General features: G+C 40.1%; 1 protein-coding gene across 1 annotated transcript in view; it reads right to left on the reverse strand.

Annotated features, from left to right (window-relative positions):
- Window positions 1-23,211, reverse strand: part of LOC115794867 (neural-cadherin) — a 153,735-nt gene that overhangs the window by 55,248 nt on the left and 75,276 nt on the right. Inside the window, exons 5-12 of the mRNA XM_030750544.1 lie at window positions 19,560-19,671; window positions 18,608-18,857; window positions 17,989-18,131; window positions 13,062-13,234; window positions 12,810-12,978; window positions 12,085-12,255; window positions 9,272-9,444; window positions 6,871-7,038 (exon numbers count right to left, since the gene is read on the reverse strand). Of these exons, the coding sequence (XP_030606404.1) occupies window positions 6,871-7,038; window positions 9,272-9,444; window positions 12,085-12,255; window positions 12,810-12,978; window positions 13,062-13,234; window positions 17,989-18,131; window positions 18,608-18,857; window positions 19,560-19,671 (1,359 nt within the window). The remainder of the gene's footprint in view (window positions 1-6,870; window positions 7,039-9,271; window positions 9,445-12,084; window positions 12,256-12,809; window positions 12,979-13,061; window positions 13,235-17,988; window positions 18,132-18,607; window positions 18,858-19,559; window positions 19,672-23,211) is intronic.

The raw sequence follows: 23,211 nt of genomic DNA on the forward strand, positions 1-23,211 counted from the left end.
TTTGTGTGAATTTTTATAAAATATGTGTCTGGATCAGTGTGTGTGTTTTGTCCTGACCTGTTCATCTACCAGCAGCAGCAGAGCTTTTAAGACTTGTGTTATTCTCCTGGCAGTAGACTAAGCTGACCTTAGAGTGAGAGAGTGTGTGTAGGTGAATTTATCTCCCCAGGGCAGTGGGGACATAAATCTGTTTGCATGGTCACATTGTGGGGATCTATCTCCTTTTTTTGGCACAGAAATTAAATCATTAAACTTTCCTACAAACATCTTGTTTAAGTTTAAGATCAGTTCAGGTTTAGTTTAAGGTCATAGTTCGATTTAGTCACAAGGAAATGAACTAAAGTCACTACAACGTCCTCTGAAGTGATGGAAATACTGTGTGTGCCATTGTCCTTCCTGACCACACGCTCCCAACCTTGCCAAGGAAGGACTGTGTTTTCCATGGTTGAGTGATGCCACCTCATTTTACAGTAAGCTATGACCTGGATTGTTAGAGACACGCACACGTGTACACCCGCACATACACATGCGTTTCCAGTTAATTGACTCAATTTGTTTTTTTGCCACCACAGTTCTATTCGTAATTGTATTTTGTTCAATAAATTGTAAGGGGGCCTATTTATTTTGGCTCTAAATCGGCTCGCATTCCTGCGTCCACTCAGCTGTAAATAAAATATGTCAGATGGTCTAGGTAACCAGTTGTGAAAGAAGTAAACAGCAGTTAACTTGGAAGCATCTAAGACTGTTCTTCCTGTATGAGTAAAGCTGGCTTTTTGAACTGTTAGACAGTACTTGGGAAAAAAAAATGCAATATGGCTTGTCTAATTAGTAGTTTTTCTGGTATTAATGAACGCTGAAAATCAAATATGCTTTTACTGGAGGGGGTATGCATGATTTTTTTTTAATCTTCTTACAGAGAAATGACTGACAAACCAAGGAGAAAGCAAGGGCTGTCTATGCCTGCTAACACCCTGCAGGCAGATGAGTGGGAGAGAAAAGGTTGCTGATGACCACTTACAAAAAAATTTGTCTTTTCTTAATTTAACGTAACACTGCATCTGTCAGCCTGACTGCCACATCTATAAATGATTCTCCAAAATGGCCACTATAAATACTTGAAGTACAGCCAGTGCAAAATCATTTAACCCCTTTGGTTCAGGACATGTTATCCTTGCTTACAGCAAAGACTGAAAGCGAGGGAGAACCTAGCCCAGCTCCACTGTAAGAGAAATAAAATTCACTTCTGAACCACCGTCACTGTTGTCATCATTTCCACCAGAGGTAACATGTTTCCCCTGAGTGAGAAATGCTGTCTGCCACTTCAAACACCAAAACCCTTTCAGCCCTCTCATACCCAGTGACCACAGCAGCTCAAACAGCCACAATCTAATGTGTTTACCAGCCACTTAGTATGCAACACACTCACACACACAAAGAGGAAATCACTTTATTCTCACTTTTATTGCTCACTTATATATGTGCATGCATCCCTGTTCTTTAAATAATTTTCCCACTGTGCCACTCCTCCCCTACCTTCCAGACCATCTATCATGCAGTCTTCCTCCACTCTGTCTTCATCTCAAGCAGGCTGCAAAACATCTCAGCTGAAGTCTCTGCAAGCCATTAGCCAACTCTGTTTCACTACAGGGCTCAAAACTCTGGGGGAATCCACCTCTGTTTCCTACTTCCATCTCATCTGCTCAAATATGTGGATTTTCATGAGAGTTTAATATCCAAAAAAAACCTTTATTTTACGTGCCGTTTCTGTTATTAATTTTAGCTTTACTTCCAAACAATCTCTCCATATTGCATTGATTTTTAACTGATGAGTATAAAATTGACTTGGAACACATTTTGCTTTTTCCGTAGCAGTTTTAAAATGATCGTCTACACTGATTTTCTTGTTCCGTCTTAATTAGGAGTCTCTTAAAAGTGTCATACACGATGTTAATTCAAAATCTGACAAACAGCCTGAGAAGAAGCCGTCCGGTTTCAGGTGAAGAGCCGTGTGAGGACATGTTGGTGCAGCGCGGCTCAGCCTCGCAGCAGGGCGAGGCAGCAGAGTGTATGGAATCAGGACTAATGAGAAATCATCTCATTAGACATCAGTGCAGTGTGCTGAAGCTAAGCTGATCAGTGTCTGCCATCCTCTCCCACACAGATTAATGCCCGTGGAGATATCGCAGCAGAATGCTCTCAGCTGGTGCGGCTGGTGCTGAGAGTGATTCAGCAGCTGGAGTACAGATTGCCCTGTCAGCTTCAAATGCTAACAGTTAGCAGTCAGCTGAAAAGGGTAAGGTGGGGTCACTAGGGTTGGGGTAAGGGGTGGGGGGGGTCTGCTCCATTTTTTGATGCTTACATGTGATAATTACAGTTTATCTCACAAAGAACATAATTAGTATTTCTGCCTCGTGTGTTTCACGTCTTATTATCCCATTTATCTGCCCATCATGACTAATTAAACTGACATAGATCAAGAGAAAGCAGGAGATGGACAGTATAGTCCCCCCCCCCCCCCTGTTCTTTGTCATATTCTCTGTTTCTCTGGAGCTGAATTTTTAAATGTAGTTGTTCTCGTTTGCATATTTTTCTAATAAAATGAACCAAAATACCATGCTGTAATATTGCCTATGCTGACATTTAAAATGAGTGATCACAGAGAAAGTTTTCTGGGCCATCTGCCCAGCGGCGACTGGATTGTCTATCTGCAATCTTTCATAATGAAAATATGGTGATATGAAAAGGCAGACAACTGTCCATCCCTAGTGCACGCTATTTAGCCTTTACTGGAAAACGCTGTAATGCACACGGTCAGAAATTCTTCAATTTTGCATGATACTGCTACGCATCAGACATATTCTCTTTTATCAAAGGATGTAATGCCTTAATTGAACTACTTTTGAGTATCATTGGACAGCCAGAAGATATGTTTTAAGGTAATTTAAGGTCAGTCTAAAAGATTTATAGTGATTTCTTGCTATAAGAGAAAGTGTCTATATAACAAACCCTGAAAACATCAACAGGATGAGGAAGAAAACAGCTGATCAACTGATCATCAACTGATGAGGAGGCTATTATACCACAAAAGTCACACACTCACACATAAGCAGGAGATGACTTCAGCTTATTGATATGGAGATTTAATACACACATACACACACAAACACAGAGCAGCTTCTACCTCAGCAGCGTCTCCCTCCCTCTGCCTTGTTAACAATGTGATTAACAGACCTTATTAAGGCTGCTAAATTTAAAACAACAGTTCCTCCTCAGCGCAATTAACACCGCAGGGGAGATGAAGTAGGGAGGAGGACGAGGGGGAGGAGACATTTCAGCCTTGGATTATTGATTGTTTTGTATAGGTAGACAATTTTGTATAATTTTACATATTTGGCCATCAAATTTGTTGGTAACCAAACATTATGTAAATATGGTTTAAACATACAGACAGATGATTTTTAGTTGATAACAGGTTTTTTTTTTTGGTCAGCGTTTTGTCCAACAGTTGTGCATCAGGGCTTAGCCTTCAGGTAATACTTTTCGACAGGGAGAGTGTAGTGGAAAGATTCAGCCTTTTCTCATGCAATGAAAAATGAAAGAGATGAAACATTGATGAGGGGAGAAAAACCCGACTTCCAGAGTTAATTTGAACAAAACAAGACACATTTAACAAGGAACACATCCATATAAAGCGCATTCTTCCAGAGGCAAGTGGTATCACCTGCTCTTGTTATTTTATATTTGTCTTACTGTCAATATAAAAAGACCAAAACCAACAGTGTTTTTTTTTTCTATCTTTCAATACAGCAAAGCTTTCCTGTCCCTAATTTAGCTGCCCCTCCTCACTGCATCATACAGTCTCTGTCAGGTTAAAGACCGTAATCAAACGCCTGTTTTTCGGAGGTAATAAGAGTCCATTGTGATGCTCTGACAGCAGGTGTAATTTCCTTGTTCTCTCATCTCTCACAGATGGAGCTATTGGGTGGGAACCTCCAATCACCATCGCCGCCTTTTCAGCAAAAATACGGCGTCGAAAAGAAGCACAACACGCAAACATACACAGGATTACGCACACCTACCCTCCAACTATTTGAAAACTGAGTAAGTTCCATGAAATCGAGCAGCTGGAGGGTGAAAACTCCTCTGCCTCCTAAACCAGCGGCTTAGGAATGGGAAGCAAATTAGGATGGAGGGATCAAAAGAAGAAAAAAAAAATCACCAGAGGTATACAAGCAAACTGGGTGTGTGCTTGTGTGTGTGTAAGTGCGTGTGATTGTGTGCGTCGGTTGCGGTGAGTCAGGTGAGACAGACTTGGGGCGGGTTTGTTGTTTGCTCGGCAGAAAATGTTTAGAAGTGCTCGGCTAAACATGCTGACACAGAGAGAGGGGGATGGAGGAGCAGGAAAGTAAGGAGAGAGGGATGGTGAAGAAGAAAGAGTATCTCTAGCCTCCTCGGGGTGCTGTGCACAGACATGAAGCAGGATGTAAATGAAAGGGAACTCTTTTACTGCTGCAGGAGGATGACTGAGTTGAAATATTCCTCCCTTTTGACATGTCATCCACTTCTCGCACTCGTGTCACTTCCGAGCTCTTAGAGCTACTGATACTGATGAAAAGAGACATACGAGCTTAAGTTCCCAGATCAGCACCTTTTCAGTCATATAGACCTGCATTCACCAGCCACTTTGTTAGGTACACCTCATCAAATGCTCATTAAGGAACATATCTAATCAGACAATCACATGTCAGAAGAGATGGTCAAGAAGACCTGCTAAAACCAACCATCAGATAAAGGAGGGAAGGTGATTGTGAAGGTGAACATTGGTGCCAGAGTCTGATTATTTCAGAAACTGATTTTTCCCACACAATGCTTTGTTAATACCAACGGTCAGAAGAGAATGGCCAGACTGCTTTGAGCTGCTTGATAGGAAGGCAACAGTAACTCAAACAACCACTCATTACAACCACGGTATGCAGAAGAGCATCTCCGAACACACAACATGTTGAACTTTGAAACAGTTGGGGCTACAGCAGCAGAACACCATGCCAAATGCCACTCCTGTCAGCTAAGAACAGAAAAACGAAGCTACAATTACAGCTTCAAAGCAGTGCAAAGGCTCACCTACACTGGACAACAGAAGATTGGAAAAATGTTGCCTGGTTGCCTGGCAATTTCTGCTGCCAAATTCAGATAGTAGGCAATGGAAATGACTTTATTTATATAGCACATTTGCACAAGCACAACTGAATGTGCTTAACATAGATGATAAAAACCCTGTGTAGGTTTGCAATGCCTTAAGGCAGCAAAACAAAAATAAAAAGCAAATCAACAGAACCTATTAAGTGTACGCCTGGGTGAATAAAAAGGTTTGGAGTCTGTTTTTGAATATATGAAGAGTTGTAATTGGCAGCTTGAACAAGGACCACAATAACTGAAAGCACCCTCAGCACACTTGGAATTCTTGGAAGCAAATTCATCACACTTATTTGTTGAAAGAAATTCTGTTCGTATGGTTTTGGAGGGATTAAGTAGTTTGTCAATGGATGGAAACTGATCATTGTTATAATCAGTATAATAATTTGAGAAATTGCATCAGAGAAACTCTCCATCATTTCATCACATGACAATACTGGTAATGTGCACTTCAGTTCCCCAATGAACGTATCAGCAATGGCAGCTGGCATTGACATGATGCTTATTGATAAATTGGATTGCATTTGTTTTGGCAGATAAATAATACATTTCTGAAAATATGCAATAATGATCAAAGACAACAACATGTAGAACATTTGTGACTGTGACATCGAGGACTCTGGAAAAAAGTCAGATCAGGCCTGGGACCTTAAAATCAATAAACCGATGAACTGTTTGGTGTCGGAGTTGTTGCTGCTGTCAGTGTCAATCTTGAAATCACCTAAAATAACAACATGGCCAAATTTTGTTGTAATTTTGGAGAAAAGTTTGCCAATTTCTTCCAGGAAGCCATCTCTCAGTCTAGGAGGATGATATATAGTGAGGAGCAATAATACAGGAAGAGATATAGAATTAATTAGTAAATGTAAATATTCAAAACTCAGATAATTGTCAAATGACAAAAGATTTACAATTAAAAATGTTTTTATGCATAACAGCGATCCCACCACCTCTCCTGTTTGTATCGATGCAGTGTTCAAAATTATAGTTAATGGGTGATGTTTTGATCAGCTCTGTGTTACCAGTGTCATTAAGCCAGGGCCACAGTTTGGCATGAACAATGTAAGCATGGCTCCATCCTGCCTTGTATAAGCGGTTCAGGTTAGTGGTGGTAGTATAATGGTGTGCGGATATCTTCCTGGCGCGCTTTGCATCATTTAAGTGCCACAGCCTGTGTGAAAAATTAAGGTCATTCTGAAGGCAAAAGGGGCTCCAGCACATTACTAGAAAGGTGTACCTAATAAAGTTTACAGTGAGTGTAATGTTTACTTTTTGTGAAGGTTGCTTTATTGAGTGATGTCAGAACATCTGCATATCATGAAGTCTGGGAGAAATAAATGATTGGAGTACTACTTATATCATGTCGGACAGTGACTCAACTCCAGGCCTCGAGGGCCGGATGTCCTGCAGGTTTTAGATGTGTCTCTGCTTAAACACACCTGAGTCAAATATAGAAGTCATTAGCAGGACTCTGGAGAACTTGACTGCATACTGAGGAGGTAATTCAGCCATTTGATTCAGGTGTGTTGGATCAGGGACACATCTAAAAGCTGCAGGACAAGTCGAGTCCTGGATTTGAGGATCCCTGATGCAGGACATGTTTTAAGTTCCTGGAGTTTTCCGAAATACATGAAACTTGAATGTTTTCGGGGCTTACTGTTCTCATCAAAAACTCACCACTATCTTGGCATCTCGGACAGTATTTTCTGGCACAGTGACCCAGTATTCGGACTGCTCCCACTGTGGCGGCTGGTTGTGGACGTTTGTGATGATGACGGTCAGCTCCACAGAGCTGCTGCGGTTCCCTCCATCTGATGCCACAATCTGCTGGTTGATTCTGGATGTCTGTGAGAAGATGCACAGTGAAATAATCAAGATCAAGGAACTTGGGTGTTTCCTCTTTAGAAGCATTTGCCACTAAAACTTGGTCTTGTTATCTTCAAAATAAAATTTCAACGATCAAGCGGCTGTTTGACAGTTTAGAAAGGCTGTTGAACACTTGTAAAATTAGTAAATATTAGAGCAGAGAGAAAGAAAATATGGATTCTTTGGTTTGTTTGCAAAAAGTGAATCAAGAAAGTGGGTAGGGATAAATTTGCCTTTGCTAAATTATTGACTGAAGTGCTGTTAAAAAGAAAACGAGCAGCAGAAAAGAAGAACAGAGAGGGGATGGGAGTGACAGAAGAAGAACAGCAGGCATCATTCATCGCAGACTTTAGCTTAACAGACAGATTTGCTTCATTATGGATTTTCACTTTGACTTTGTAAGATTGCACTGGGAAGAAATCAGACACACACAATGATGACAGCCATTAAAGATTTAAAGCAACAGTCTGTTTGATGCAACTTTCATTCCTCACACGGTGGAAACAGCAAAGCAGCTGCTAATACTGAAAACAGCTTTGACCTGGTGACCTCATAATATCCCAGTTATGTTTTTATTTGCTTCACTTTGTTTACATGCTGATGATTTGATGTACATATCATCCAACTCATTACATGTATTTATTTATTATTAAAATAATATACTGCTTAATAATAACCTGTCTTACTGTACTTTTCTGCAGTTTGTTTTTTTGAAAGGGTGATCATAGCTGGACAGGGTATAAATAGATGAAGGGCAACATTTACTGGACTGAAGTGGCTGGGAGGCTGTTGGGGTGGACGGTGGGTGAGCAAAGTGTATAACAGCCAGTGTCTTTCCTCTGCTTAGAAACCCTCCCTCGACCCCACTGTTTCAGAGAATTACAGGCCCATTCATTTCCATTCCATTCATTTAAAAAAAATCCTCGAGAAAGCTGTTGCTTATCAGCTCCTTCAACTTGTTGATGGAAAAAACATCTTTGATAAATTCTAATCCAGTTACTGACAAAACCACAGCACTGAAACAGCATTATGGAAAATTACTAATGATATTCTTATGCACTTAGATAAAGGTGAATATTCAATTTTAGTCCTACCACACATATCTGCAGCCTTTGACACCACTGATCATGCCATTCTTATTAACAGATTACAGAACTGGGTTGGCAAACTGGCACAGCTCTCAAATGGTTTTCATCATACTTATCTGACAGACACTTAGAAAATTCATATTAACAACTGTATTTTCTCATCTGCTCTCTCATATGTGGAGTCCCCTAGGGCTCAATTCTTGAACCAATTCTGTTTTCTTTGTATATGTCACTCATCTACTGGATATATTCCTATTTCCTTCATCTCAGGGAAAACTGGCAAAACTGAATTCACTACATCGGCCCCCTCTCTTGCCTTGATTATTGTAACTTTCTTTCTTTGGCCTCTCCCAGCCTTCCCTTGCCCATCTTCCCAGCTGGGCTGCTAACAAGAACTAACCGGCATTTGCACCTCACCCCTATTCATGCTTTCCTTCATTGGCTTCAGTGAAATTTTGAATCCACTTATTCTATTATTAACATATAAAGCTCAACATGGCCAGGCTCCTGTTTATATAGCAGAGCTACTGGTACCTTATAACAGCAGTCAGCCTCTCAAATCGTCTGATCAGGGTCTCTTAAGTGCTCCACGCTCTTATTTTAAAACCAGAGGCGACCATGCTTTTGAGGTTGTATCTCCTAAACTTTGAAACAGCCCTCCGGAGCCTAGTAGGTCAGCTGAATCTGTAGTTTGTTTTAAATGACTGCTGAAAATGAATTTTTATAGGTTAGCTTTTCCTTAATCTTTTTCCCATTAATTTTGGCCATAGTTTACATCGAATGCATGTATGGGAGTGTGTATGTTGTGATGAATGTAAGCCTGTGTGGTTGACTGCGTCTCTGTATGCTGGAACATGTATATCATCAACATGTGGCTTTTATTTAAACTTTGAAGCACTTTGAAACTGTGTTTTAAAAAGTGATACACAAATTAAGTTATTATTATTATTATTATAAAACATTTCTCGTGAGGTTCCTTTTTGAAGATGATTCTCATTTTTATGATGTTTCTGATAATGAAACAAGACATTTTTGAAAAGAGAACTAACTTTTTTATCAAGTGTGGACACTTTCAGACGGTGTGTGATGCTGCTGTGTGAAGAGGCTGCTGGTGTACTGCTCACCTGTGAGATCGGGTGGTTGACATAAATCCAGCCAGTGTTCGGATTGATGTGCAGGTAAGCTGGTTTCTGTCTGGACAGTGAATAGGTGATTGCTGCGTTGCTCCCCTGGTCATCGTCATGGGCCGCTGCTCGCAGAAAACTAGTTCCAACTGGAGTGTCTTCTCTCAGAAAGTCTGAGAGGGAAAACATCAACTGTCAGAAGGGGAGTGAAGTACTGCTGGTACTAGTTACAAGAGTTACTACAACTGCTACTACTATTACAGGAATGGCTACGGTGAAACATAGTGTACGTCTAAAGCATGAATACCCAAATCATTAAATTTGACTGAAAACAGTATAACGTTATGTTCTGTGATGGTAAGCAGATATTATAATAATGGAAACACAGCATTGTGCCGCATCAGCAGCGCGTCACCTCATTTTGTCATTTCTGGGTCTCACTCTGCAAAGTCAACAGATGCATTTTTAAATTTATGAATATAACCTCCAATCCTGCTGACTGTGATGCGTGTCAGCGCTGATCAGACAACAAAAACAACGAGCAGCGACGAGATGCATTTCCCTCTGTAATACTGCATTTCAAGCATTATGTCAATAATAATGTCCTTTATTACAGTCGTGGCTCTCACTGGATACATTTCAACTGAATAATCACGTCAGATCCTGCTGAGTCTAATGTGTGTCACAGAGAAACAACGAAAGCCAGCAGGAGGAGCAAGCACAGGATTTGCCTCCCAGGGTTCACTTCTACAAACAAGGCAGCTTCCCTGAATGCTGCTCAACTATTTTTCCTTTTGTTAAAGAGATTATGTCAATTAACAGTAAGATCATTTTGCTGTGTTAGCTTCATTAAATGTGCAGGATTCTCGTTGTGTCCTGGACCTTTGACCCAGTGTTTTGATTTTATTAGTCCTGTAATTATATATATATTTTCAAGGTTTAAGTTTTTTGATAGATTATTTGACTTCTAGTTACCCTGCCTTCCCTGTGTCCGTCCATCCATTCATTCATTCTCTTCCGCTTATCCTGTTGGAGCCTATCCCAACTGACACACGACGATAGGCAGGGTGCACCCTGTACAGGTTGAGACAGGCAACCATTCACACCTGACCAATTAACCTAACCCCAGTAACTGCATGTCTTTGGGGGGAAACCCGCACAGACACAGGGAGAACATGCAAACTCCACACAGTGAGAGGTAGAACCGAACCCAGACCTTCTACGTGTCATTCTAGATATGAGGCAGTAGTGCTAACCACCACGCCACCGCGCTGCCTTCCCTGTGTCTTGTCAATTCTCTGTCTCTGTTTACTTACTTCCTGATTTATTTTGCTGGTCTCATGTCTGCATTATGTTCAGTTTTGCGTCACTTTGTCTCATTAGTTAGATTCTGTTCACCTGTGTCTTGTTTTCCCCAGCTGTGTCCTCTGCCCCTAATTACTGTACTTAAGCCTTCAGTTTTCCTCAGTTCTTTGTCATCTCCTCCCTCATATTGTGTACTCCATGGCTCCTGCTTTGTATCATTTTTGTATTCTGTTTTTGGCAAGTCTGCATTAAAGCTGCCTTCTTCTGTTCACATTTCTGTCTCACAAATCCTGCATTTGGGTCTGGAACCTGGCTGCCACACAGCAATATACACAATGATTTCATTTCATTTTTTCTTTTTCTTTATGGTACTTTAAATGAATTTAGGTGATTAATGGCTGCAGCATTGCTTTTGAAAGTCTTTTCACTTTACTCATCTAAAGCTTTTTGCACAATATTTTAATCTTCTAAATCTTTCTTCCTTACTGTCCATCTATGTCATATATATTAATCTAATATTCTTCTTGCCAGTCGTAGGATGCTAAAAGCTTCCTTGCTCAGTTACACTTAAAACTGACCAGAGCTAGAACATGTTGGGATCCAGGACCTTATTTGGTTCTCGGACCACAGAAGCAGAATTGGTGTTTTATTGTCATTTATTTAAGTTTTAGTTTGCATTTTTTTTTTGTACACAATTTGTCAAAAATTTGTGTATATCATCTTTAAGTACGGAAATATGATCTGTAAATAAGACAGCACTTAAAAGAAGAATGGTGTGAGTAGGAAATGCATTGTTTTCCTTTTGTTTGCATATTTTAACTAAAAAATAGCATCATTATAAAACAAGTTTTTAACATTCTCTAGATTTATATGAATTTCATGTTAATAGGCATATGAAAGCTGTTTGTGCTCCCAGAGGATACTGTTCACTTTCTGACAGACTGACTCTCAAATATGTTACAGCCTAAGACAAAGTAAAGCAAAAAGGAAAGAAAATACCCAAAGCTGCTGATTATGCTGTCTGCCTTTGCATCGTACCGCATGTTGGTAAAGACATATGGATAAACAAGAAGCAGTCTAAAAAAGATAAAGATTTCCAGCTCATTTCCTTAATTTGTAAAGGAACCCCCACCCATAACACACTCACTCACAAATGGTAAATATGTGCATGTCCCAGAAACATTTCAGTCTGCCTGTTAAATAGTTAATGAGACACTCTGTGTGTTTCTCTAATCGGACGAGGAGAACTTCTGACTCTACGCTTATCAAAACACATATTTGCACTGATAGTAAACAAACAGGGAGCTCTGGGAGCCGCCACCAAAGATTTCATCAGTCCTAAGGGCTTTCCAGGATTACCAGGATGCAGATTGATGCATGATGGTGACGACAAATACGCGGCTTCTACGCTTCATCCTCTCCCTCAAAACAGACAGCTACAGGAAGTCTTTGTGTTGAACATGAAGCCGACGGTCAAAGTCACTGGGAGGAGTTGTAATGATACTCACATTGGTAGCGGCTGTTTTCAAACTTGGGGTCGTTGTCGTTCTGATCTGAGATCTGCACTGTGATCTGACAGATTCCAATGAGCGGCTCTTCTGCCTGATCGGTGGCCGTCACAGACAGCGTATACTCCCTCTGACGCTCCCGGTCAAAACTCACCGCTGTGGCTATCACACCTAACACACAGTGATAACGTTATTACACTTAGAATTCTGATTTGTCATTGTTTGGATTGAATAATAAAGACTTCTTTTTATCCAACAGATACTATAAATGAGGATATGTGAAACACTGGATATATTTAATAAAGCAATAATTTAAGAAACCAACTCAAAGAAGTGTTTGTGAATGAAGATGGCAAGATTTTCGATGGGAGTAACCAGGAAGGGCAGAATTAAAAATGAACCTATCAGAGAGACAGCTCAGCTGAGCGGTTGGAAACAAAGTAAGAGAGAGAGGCCAGGCTGAGATGGTTTGGACAACATATAGAGAGGACGGATGGTGGACATGTTGAACATGGCACTGCCTGGCAGAAGGAGAAGAGGAAGAGCACAGAGAAGGTTCATGCATGTAGTGAAGAAGTGCAGGCGGTTTGTGTGACAGAAGAGGATACTAGGAATAAGGTGAGACGAAGGCAGATGATCCACTGTGGTGAACCCTAAAAGGAGCAGTTGAAAGAAGATGAGGAACTGTTTGTGAAGATGATACGAAGTGGTTCTGCAGAGCCTACCAGTATCGGGATCAATATCGAACCCAGATGCCACTCCATCTCTGTTCATGATCCCATATTTGACCTCTCCATTTACTCCCATATCAGCATCATGAGCCTGGACACGCAGGACAAATGTCCCCGGAGGCTGATTCTCCAGGACTGCTGCGTTCAGACTGTAGTTCTGACACTGACAACCAAACAGCAAAGTCAGGGGGCAGAATTTGTAATTGAATCTGTAATAATGTAATAATGCATAATAACTGCAGTCACCTCCTGGAACACTGGTTTGTTGTTGTTGATGTCATTTATTCCCACAATGACCTGTGTGGAGCTGCTGAGTGGGTATGGCCCACCAGATGCGTTGTCATCTGTAGCAGTGATGTTGAGGACATACTGCGGCCCCCTCAGGCGTGGAGGAGGGCTCCGCCGCAGCTTAATAATACCTAAACACAGGAGTATATAAGCAGTGGTACAAATCAACTAGGGCAGATTTATACACAAACTGAAATCAAGAAAATGTTTGTGGTGTTTGAACGTTTACTTCTACATTTCAATTTTCTGCTACTTAATATGTTCGCTATAGTTTAATAATTTTGACCGTTGCAGTTTCTGTGAAATAATTCTGTTTCTGTGTTCAAAGTAAAATAATGTAAACATCCAAAATAAAAAGTGTATGCTTTGAAAAGCTTTGGTTAAAAATTCTCTTTAATAGCAGTTGGGAAATGCTGAAAAAATTACATTTTCATAGGGGAGGGGGCTAATAATTCTGTCCTTATCTGTATTACAATATTTTGTCTTCATTACACATTCAAAAGGAATTTAAAACATCTTTAGATAGGACAGTACTTGACAGAGGTCTGGTGTTGGTTGACAGGGCTCATGATTTCCTTTTATTTTACAGATTTGTACCAAAAAAAAAAAAATCAACATTTTCTACAGGGAGAAATAGAAGTTGAAGCTTCTTTCATGTTTGATCCAAAAGTGGTGTCTAATGCCAGGGGACATTGTTCACTTTCCACTTTCCTCTGGAGGAGAACACAGAATGTAAGTGCTGCTGTTCATGCTTTCCCTCAAAGTCCTCATAAAAGTGAAAATGCAGGATGTTTGTGTCTCTGAAAACTACCTGAATTTCACCTCGAGTGTCTGACAATTTTACGTCAGCCTAACAAATCATCTACTTGCAAATTATAAACATTCACTGATTCTGCTATAAAGACACTGAATGGAAGTGTTTTCTGTTGGGTGTTCAGCCAAGACTGAATCTGTTCTAGGTGCCATTTACACTTAACCAGATATCAATGTCTCCATTGGTGAGATGACAAATCACTCAGATAAAAAGACTGGTGTACGCCACCCCAATGCCAAAAAAGCTGGGATACTGAGTAAAATTTAAATAAAAATAAAATACAACGATCAGCAAATCTAATAAACCCATATAAACATGGAAAACAAATCAGCTGTTTGAACTGGAAGAATATTTTGAAACTAATTAGATTAATTGGCAACAGGTCAGTAACATGATTGGCTACAAAAAAAAAGCATTTTAGAGAGTTTCTGCAAATCTACAAAGAACTGTATCCACAAATTGAGGAACAATTTCAAAATAATGTTCCTCAATGTAAAATTGCAAAGACTTTGAATATCTCATCATCTTTACATCATATCATCAAAAGATTCCAAGAATCTGGAGGAATCTCTGTGCGCAAGGGACAAGAATGAAAATCAAAATTAAATGACCATAAGCTTCGGGCCCGCAGGCACAACTGCATTGAAACCGGCATGATTTTATTATGAAAATCACTGCACGTGCTCAGGAACACTTCCAGAAATCACTGTCTGTGGACATAGTTCGCTGTGCCATCTACAAATGCAGATTAACGCTCCATCGTGCAAAGAAGAAGCCATATGTGAACATCATCCAGAACTGTTGCTGTCCTCTCTGAGCCAAGGCTACTTTAAAATAGACTGAAGTCTTTTTCAGGGAAGGCCTTGCATATCTCTGCAAGACAAAACCTCATACTGCATCTATTGCAACAGGATGTCTTCATAGTAGAAGAGTCTGGGTGCTGATCTGGCCTGCCTGCAGTCCAGATGTTTCACCAGCTGAAAACATCTGGCATATTGTGAAATGAAAAAAGATGACAAAGAAGACCTTTCGAGCAGCTAGAATCCTATATCAGAGAAGAATGGGAAAACATTCCTCTCCCAAAAATCCAGCAACTGATCCCCACAGTTTCCAGAAGTTAATGAACTGTTGTTGAAAGAAAAGGTGCTACACAGTGGTAAACATGGCTCTGTCTTAACTTTTTTGGTGTAGGAGACGCCATTTTTTTCTGCGTAGTTCACACTTTCACCTAACAGGAGAAAGATCCCTGGTTTGAGACTAGGAGGAGACACAAATCCCTTTTGGGTTTCATCACGAAGAGCATCTGGTATAAAAATCTGCCAAATCAAATATGTGACTCTACCCACTCTGGCAACCTCTTGTGAATAAGGGAGCAGCCAAAAGTAGCTTTTTTTTTTGCTGCCATTAAATTGAAAATGACCTTATTTCTTTTTTTTTCTTAAAAATTGTACATTTTCTCAGTTTAAACATTTGATATGTTTTCTATTTTCTATTGTGAATAAAATATAGATTTATATCTGCATATTATTGCATTCTGTTTTTATTTACATTTTTATTTTACACAGTGTCCCAAGTTTTCTGGAACAGTATCAATTTCCTGTCAGATTTGTTGCAGGCTATTTTCCTGATTATCCTGCTGTTGTTTGAGTTATACACATACAAGCTGACTGTGCTGATGGAGGCTCCCAGCCACTGTGTCCAAAATGGCAAAAGTGTAAGCTGGCATAAAGAAGAACTGACATGTTGAGCTTAAAAACAATGTAGATGAAACATTTTGCTGTGATGTTTTGTGCTCTGTGGGTCACCGGCAGCACAGATTGTTGGCACAAACTGCAGCCACTGAAAAACCCTGCATTAGTTTAACTCGGGCCTAAGACAAATGCCATATTTTTCTGCCCTAACAATTACTTGCACATTAACATAACAGAGGAGCAGAGCAAACAAACAAACAAATAAGCTTCTTTGGTAGAAACATGAATAGAGACACAGAGGCTGGGAGAGAGAGCGAACACATCTACATGAAAATACTTCAGAACTCTTTGAAGTGACAAAGCAGAACAGCCAAGCAAGCCAAAGGCCATCTGCTGCTGCTGCTGTGTGTGTGTGTGTGTGTGTGTGTGTGTGTGTGTGTGTGTGTGTGCGTGCGTGCGTGTGGGAATATGTGTGTGTAAGAGAGAGAGTCTTAATATATCATTTATGTGCAAATGTTCATGTTTATATCTCTTTGTGCATGGATGCATATGTGTGTGGGGCACAGAGCAGTGGAGCAGTGCATGCTGGGTGATAAGGTGACAGCGACTTAGAGAGAGCAAAAGACACACACACGCACACGCACACACACACACACACACACACACACACACACACACACACACACACACACAGATAAACATGCAAAATATGAGTGAACATCACACTGCTGCACATGAACTTTATCTTGAAAGAGTCTTTCTCTGACATACACACATATTTATACTTGTACTTTTGTGAGGACACTTATGGACATGATGCAACCCCTGGTGCCTCACTCTCAATGAATACAGATATTTTTTATTTGCACACATGCAATACTGTAAAATCCAGTTAATATGAATTAATCAGAAAAGGTAGGGGAGGTCAAGAAGCCATTATCTACATTCAATTTAAGCAAAATGGAAGTAATCAACACAACAGAAAAAGAAACATTCAAATGTGACATGATTAAAAAAAATATATAAGGATGATAAATGATGATAATAAAAAGGCTACAAGCTCGTCTTCTTCCACTTCATGACAAGTGGTCATGATCGGTAGGCGTGTGTGAAAGGTGTTCACCTTTACCTGAGCGCAGGTAATCCTCACATAACTCTGCCCCAAAATGAGGACCAATAAAAAGAACATTCTTAACTCAAACAGATCCTCACGAGGATCCACAGACAAATATGTAATTGAGTCAGTTATGCCAAATAGTTCATAGATTATATATCACTGTAGTGATTCTAAATGTGTGTGTGTTCATGTTCTTTTTATTTATGCATGTGTTTGTGTGTGTGTGTTTTCCAGGGGGTTCACTGGCCTTGTTAATGCTACCAAGCTTTATCCCAAATGCTCATCACCATGGCAACAACCACTTTATTCTGTGTGCGTGCGCGCACGTGTGTGTCTGTGTGTGTATACGTGTTGCCTGGTGGAGTGATCTGAATGCTGCTGCTGCATGTACATGTGTGTAAAGGTTATTGTCTGTGTTTGTGTGCGCGTTGCAGCTGCTTTGCTGGCTAACAAATGACATGCTCATAATCAGTTAATGAGTTTTTGTGCTATTAACAGCAGACATCAGTGCTGTTGGTCCATGGGTGAGTCCATAGCAACATATCACAACAATAACTGGTCAAATGAAGAGAAATTTTACTTCAGAACTTCCCCAAATTCATATGGTTTTAGAGATTCTTTTCAGTACCAAAGTAATATTGTGATAGCTGTTGGTACATTAACTACAGAAGCTGTCAATCAAGAGGCTGTGTGTCTCTATGTAGATATGACTGCAATGAAAGTGACCAGCCCACCCCTTGGTTTCTGTTCTAAAACTCTCAAAAGACAGATCAGTCGGTTTGAGCAGAATTCCATCTCGGAGGAAGAGCTACCTGCAAGAGCATGTATGCCCTCCAGGAATCACCACGCAGAAACTATTACCGTTTCAGATGCGTTGTTCTCTTGCTGCTTATTTCTGCACATGCTGTCAATTTGTCAATATGTGTGCAAGGGACTTAGACTGTGTGCATTCCTGCACCTGTGAAATCATTTTATTTTTGTATGAGCATGCTTTATCATGCTCCAGAAATTTGACGGCATATTTAATGCAGCTGACCTTTCCTTTAACGCTCCCTTCATGAAAAGTGTTTCAATCGCCAAATCCTTCCTCTCGTCTATTCAGACACATTAAGATAATTTGTGGGTTTTTCTTTGTGCGCTGAGAGACGCTCTAGTTGTAGGTATAAAGTAAATAAAATAACTGTTTATTATTTAGAGCATCATTGTTTTTAAAAAGTGTGATTGATGCCTTTCATTTACATTCATTTACTGACTCTCCCTTACCCTTCTGGTTATCCAACAGGAAGTTGCTGTCCTCATTGCCACCAGTGATGGCGTAGGAGACGCCATCTCCATCCGGATCGTTGGCATGAACGATGGCAACCAGCGTGTCAGGACCGGCATCCTCACTTAGGAAGGTCTTATAACTGACAGAGGGGAAGAGGGAAAGAGGTGCTTATCCTTTACTGTATATTACTGGCACTTTGCAGATGTAAAGAGTTAAAGGCAAAGGGAAAGGGAATTAATGCACAAAAAGAAAATATATAACATGAACTAGGCCAATGACAAAATATGGAAGAAGTTCAACAAAAGCAGTAGAAGAAATAAAAGTGTGAAGGAAACAGCGGAGCGAGGGGAGAGGTGAAGATGAAGTGAAAACAGATGGAAGAGAACAGCGGGATTAAAAATAGATTCTGATTTAAAAACAAACTTAATTAACAGATTGACTCTGTGGGCGAGGGACTCAGACAGCGACAGGGGTGAGGCAGAAAGAGAGAGAGAGAGCGAGAAGCTCACTGCTGATGTTCATTATTAAACAAAGTCATATTAACAATTCAAAAGGTGACAAAAAAATGAAAGGAAAAACTGCTGGAAAAAGTAGAAGAATGACAATAATTCCTACAGGCTCTGGGAAAAGATGGGTGCCTCGTCATTGCTGTTGGCGACTCGGATGCGGATTGAGGCAGTCCCGGTGCGTGGCGGTGTTCCCGCATCCACTGCGACCACCACAAACTCGTAGATGTGATTAGGCCGCTCGTAGTCCAAGCGACGGGCGGGGCTGACTACACCTCCGGATGTGATGCTGAAGTCACTGCTTGGAACGAAGTATGAGATCTCCGAATTTATGCCAGAGTCACAGTCGCGGGCAAGTACTGGGTGGGAGGGGGTGAGGTGAGGAGAAAGGTGAAAGAAGCAGAAAGAAAATTAATTGTAAAGTGGAGAAGCAGGAAGAGTGGTGATATGGTAAATAAGGAATAGAAAGAAGATGGGTGTAGAAATACAGGAGAAATAGTAGAGACAGAGGGGTAGGGAGACAGAGATGAACAGACCGGATGAGGAGGAAAAAGAGGCAGAGGGGTGAGATTTTATTAATAAATTAGTTTGTACACTGTTGTAATGTATGTATGAATGTGTGTGCTTTTATGACTATCTTTATGAGGACCAATCTGACTTTGTGGCTCAGTAACGCAGTATCTCAATGAGGGTCCTCACAAAGACAGAAGGAAAAATTTGTGTGTGTGTGTGTGTGTGTGTGTGTGTGTGTGAGAGAGAGAGAGAGAGAGAGAGAGAGAGAGAGAGGATGTGATGCTGGCTGTCCGCCTAATAAGAGCAAAGCCTCGCCGAAGTTGGAGTGTTTGATCTCCACCAGTCACCAGCAGCTATGACAGATGGCTCTGACTCACTCACTCACACACGCACACACACACACACACACACGCTTGTAAACACACACACACACACACACACGTTTGTAAACACACTCATATATATGAGCTGTACAGCCTAACCACAGGTGTAACGTCCTGGTGTTGTGTTCACATCGACCCTGCTTCACAGATCAGTGTGTGTGTTACCTTGCAGCAGTGAGGTTCCAGGTGTGATGCTCTCAGGTATGTTGTCTCTGGTGTAGATAGAGTGGAGGAACTCTGGTGTGCAGTCATTCTCATCAGTTATGTGTACAACCACCTGCAGGGAGCATCCCACTGTCATTATCTGGTACTTTGTATCAGTTTCATATTCATTTCAGTGTGAGCCAGTAGGAGTGAACAGGTGAATTATTTCATCACAGTAAGGAAAGCTTTGCAAAGTAAAAAAGGAAGAATTGGGTCACATATAATCACTGCTTCAACCACATTTTAATGACTGGTACACCAGATAAAGATGGAACAAGTTGTGACTAAACATTGAGTACATTATGCGGTGCTTTGGAAGTTTTTAACCCCTTCCTCATATCTTTCAATAAAATTTCAGAAAAAACAAAAGCAGCTCCAATAAATGGAAATTATCCCATGATCTTGTGGTGTTTCTTGGTCTCTCTCCTCTTTTAGAACTGCTTTAATGGAGCCACACTGGAGGCTTTACAAACATGACCTGATTTTTACAGGTCCCACAACAGCACATCAGTAGGACTCAGGTCTGAACGTTGACTAGCACACTCCAAAATCATGAATTAATTCCTTCTGAGGGATGCAAACACGGACCTGGCCTCACGCTTTGAATCACTGTGCTGCAAAGCCCCAACTGTGCTTGAGCTTGGTGTCTAACTGGATGGATACTCTGGATGGCATTACCTTGGCCTCCAGTAACACTGTAAGAAATCTTGGGGTCATTTTTGAGCAGGATATGTCCTTCAACGCACATATTAAACAAATATGTAGGACTGATTATTGAGCAATGTCTCTAAAATTAACAAACATCCTGTCTCAGAGTGATGCTGAAAAACTATTTAATGTATTTATTACTTCTAGGCTTCTAGGTAATTCATTATTATCAGGCTGTCCTAAAAGCTCCCTGAAAAGCCTTCAGCTGATTCAAAATAAATCTGAATTAAATTGAACTGAGTTGGATTAAACTCACAAACTGATGATCTGGCATTCAATTCAGTTCAGTTTTATGAAATCATGCCCCTCATTCTCCAAGATTTTATTTTGGAGTGCAGAATTCACGTTTCCCTCAAAGTGCAACCACCAGGCTTGACTATGTGCATTTCTTGTGAATCTCTGGTCCTCTAAACTGTTCAGTTTTTAACTCATTTGTTCAGCAAACATTCTCTTGTGGTTTGTGGGTCACCAATGTTTCACTCTTTTTTTTTTAAATGTATTTTAGCCAACTCCATGCTGCTTAAAACGGTTCTGTGATGGTTTGATCACAGCTGGTAGGAATGCAATCAGTTTTTTGATTACAAGAGTAGTATTTTGTATTTAATCAGACTGCCTTTATTTTATGCCTGAGCTTTTCTGAAGGTATCATGCAGTTTATTATGGGATGCACACAAAAAATAAGAAATCAGGGCAGATAAATTCTTTGTTGCAGCACTGCATTAAACTAATCCCAATCAAAAGGTCCAATCAACAGAAAAACACATTTTAACAGTATTTTCAGTTACCATGAAGACTTGTTGATATCTGAAAGTAGTTTTGTGGTGTTTTCAGATATTAAATTTCCCTTCTCAAGAAAAACTAGATACTCTTTTAACTAACTTAGCTTCAGTAAATTTATATACCTGTTTTCCAAAATAACTGAAGCTAACATTATGAAGGCAAATGTCCCCTGCTCGAGGACCCCCCCCCATCTTTAGCCTCTGCATCATAACCTCTTCCCCCATTCCTGTCCAGTTTCATCCACTATCCTGAGCTCCTGGAGCCCAACCAAAATGCTATTTTCCATTCTCATGAAGCCTGATTTAACTGGTAAGGCTGCAGACATGACCACTTGAGCACAGATTTTCTCTGCAGTCCTGAACCTTTGACATACCACCTGTTCAGTAATAACAGCAGGCAGAAGAGGGGTGAGCAGAGAGGATTAAGATGCATGGCTGCTTCAGCAGGAATGCTCTGAATATTTAGAAGCGTAAACAGTAACGTAATTCCTTATTATTTTCATTTCAGACTCAACAGGTAAATTTGTTTTTTTTTTATGTTGGAAGCTATTCAAAAGGCTCATACAAAAGAAAGAAGCACATAAACACCTTTTTAAATTGCAAAGACATAAAAAAGAAGCACAGACTGCAGTCAACACTGTGGTGTGAATAGTATTCACTTGATAACAGTAATTACTTGCAGGACAATTGGGTGATTTTAGCATCTGCTGGTCATGATTTGTGTGACTTCGTCTTACTGAGAGAAAACAAAGGCGGTTTTTCAATTTCTTACATGAATAAAGTCCAGAACTTAATAAAGCACATGTCACTATTAATAAGGCACCTGGAACAAGATTAGTGACCACAACCTACAGTTTAACTTGTACCAAAATTTTAATATCTGCTAAAAAAAGAAATGTAATAATGGAATGAAATAATATGCTGTTGAATCCCAACCAACACTCACATGGTTAATACCTAACTGTTTCATCATTAAATTTGAGTCACTGTTACTTGAAAGTGATAAATAAATGTTTGTTTTTTAAAAATAAAAGTACGTTTTATTTAGTAGTATGTTTTTATTTGCTTTTGTTTATGTGCAAACCCAGAAAAAAATGAAACACAAAACCAAAACAAAAACTGATTTCTTATACTCCCATGGTTTTCAACACTTCTTCTTCATGTGTATTAACCTTTTGGTTAATAAAGAGATTAAAGTTGGTAATAATTTCAAGACCTACAGTACTGTGCACAAGTCTTGAGCCACCCTTTATTTCCTTATATGTTGCTTCCAAGGAGCCAGACTTTCTTGTAATTTTTTTAAAGTGGTCTTGATCAGTAGTTCTCTAGGCTTTCTTAAGTTTTTCTTTGAACATGGGCTGCTTTTTCACCAATTTTCAGTCCAGTCCTTCTACCTGACCCTTTTCTGAGGAATTATTTTTTTGGTAAAGGTACTTAACGCTGATCTATGAATCATTCAAGCGTAAAAATCCATCTAACTCAAAGAATTAATGAGTGTTGTGTCTACACATAACAAACAACTTAGCAAAAAACCAAGAACCTGTCTCACAAAAATATAATTCCCATTTCTTGAGTTTAATCTATGAAAAATGCCAAAGATAACACAATGTGACAGGCAAAGAAGTATTTTTACACTAACGAGGTGATTCCCAAAGAGCTATTAGCTGAAAACGTGGCATATCTCAGTACGGTGTGCAGTGTGACCTTAAAAAAATCTGAGGAAACTGGACAAGTGGAGGCCTGAGCGACGCATCTGGTCCTTCAGGTGATCTATCTACTGTCTGCTGAAGCCTCACTAGAAATGGTCTCAACTGAAGGGTGGCTGTCAAGCTATTCTTAAGGAAGGGAAACAGGGAGAGAAGGCTGATGTACACCAAACTACACAAGAACTGGATTGAAAAACAGAGGCAACATCTCTTGTGGAGTGATGACTCCAAATTTGAAAAGTTTAGTTCAAATCATCATCAGTATGTAAAGAGAAGAGAGACAAAAGAGTGAGTGTCTATAGACATCTGTAAAACATGGTGGGGGCTCTTTCGTGGTTTGAGCTACATTTCAGCCGGTGGTGTTGAGGGTCGTGTCAGAATTGATGGAATTATGACTGCAGAGAAGTGCTGTCAAATTTT

Source organism: Archocentrus centrarchus, chromosome 16 (genome assembly GCF_007364275.1).
Source record: "Archocentrus centrarchus isolate MPI-CPG fArcCen1 chromosome 16, fArcCen1, whole genome shotgun sequence".
NCBI classification, from domain to species: domain Eukaryota; kingdom Metazoa; phylum Chordata; class Actinopteri; order Cichliformes; family Cichlidae; genus Archocentrus; species Archocentrus centrarchus.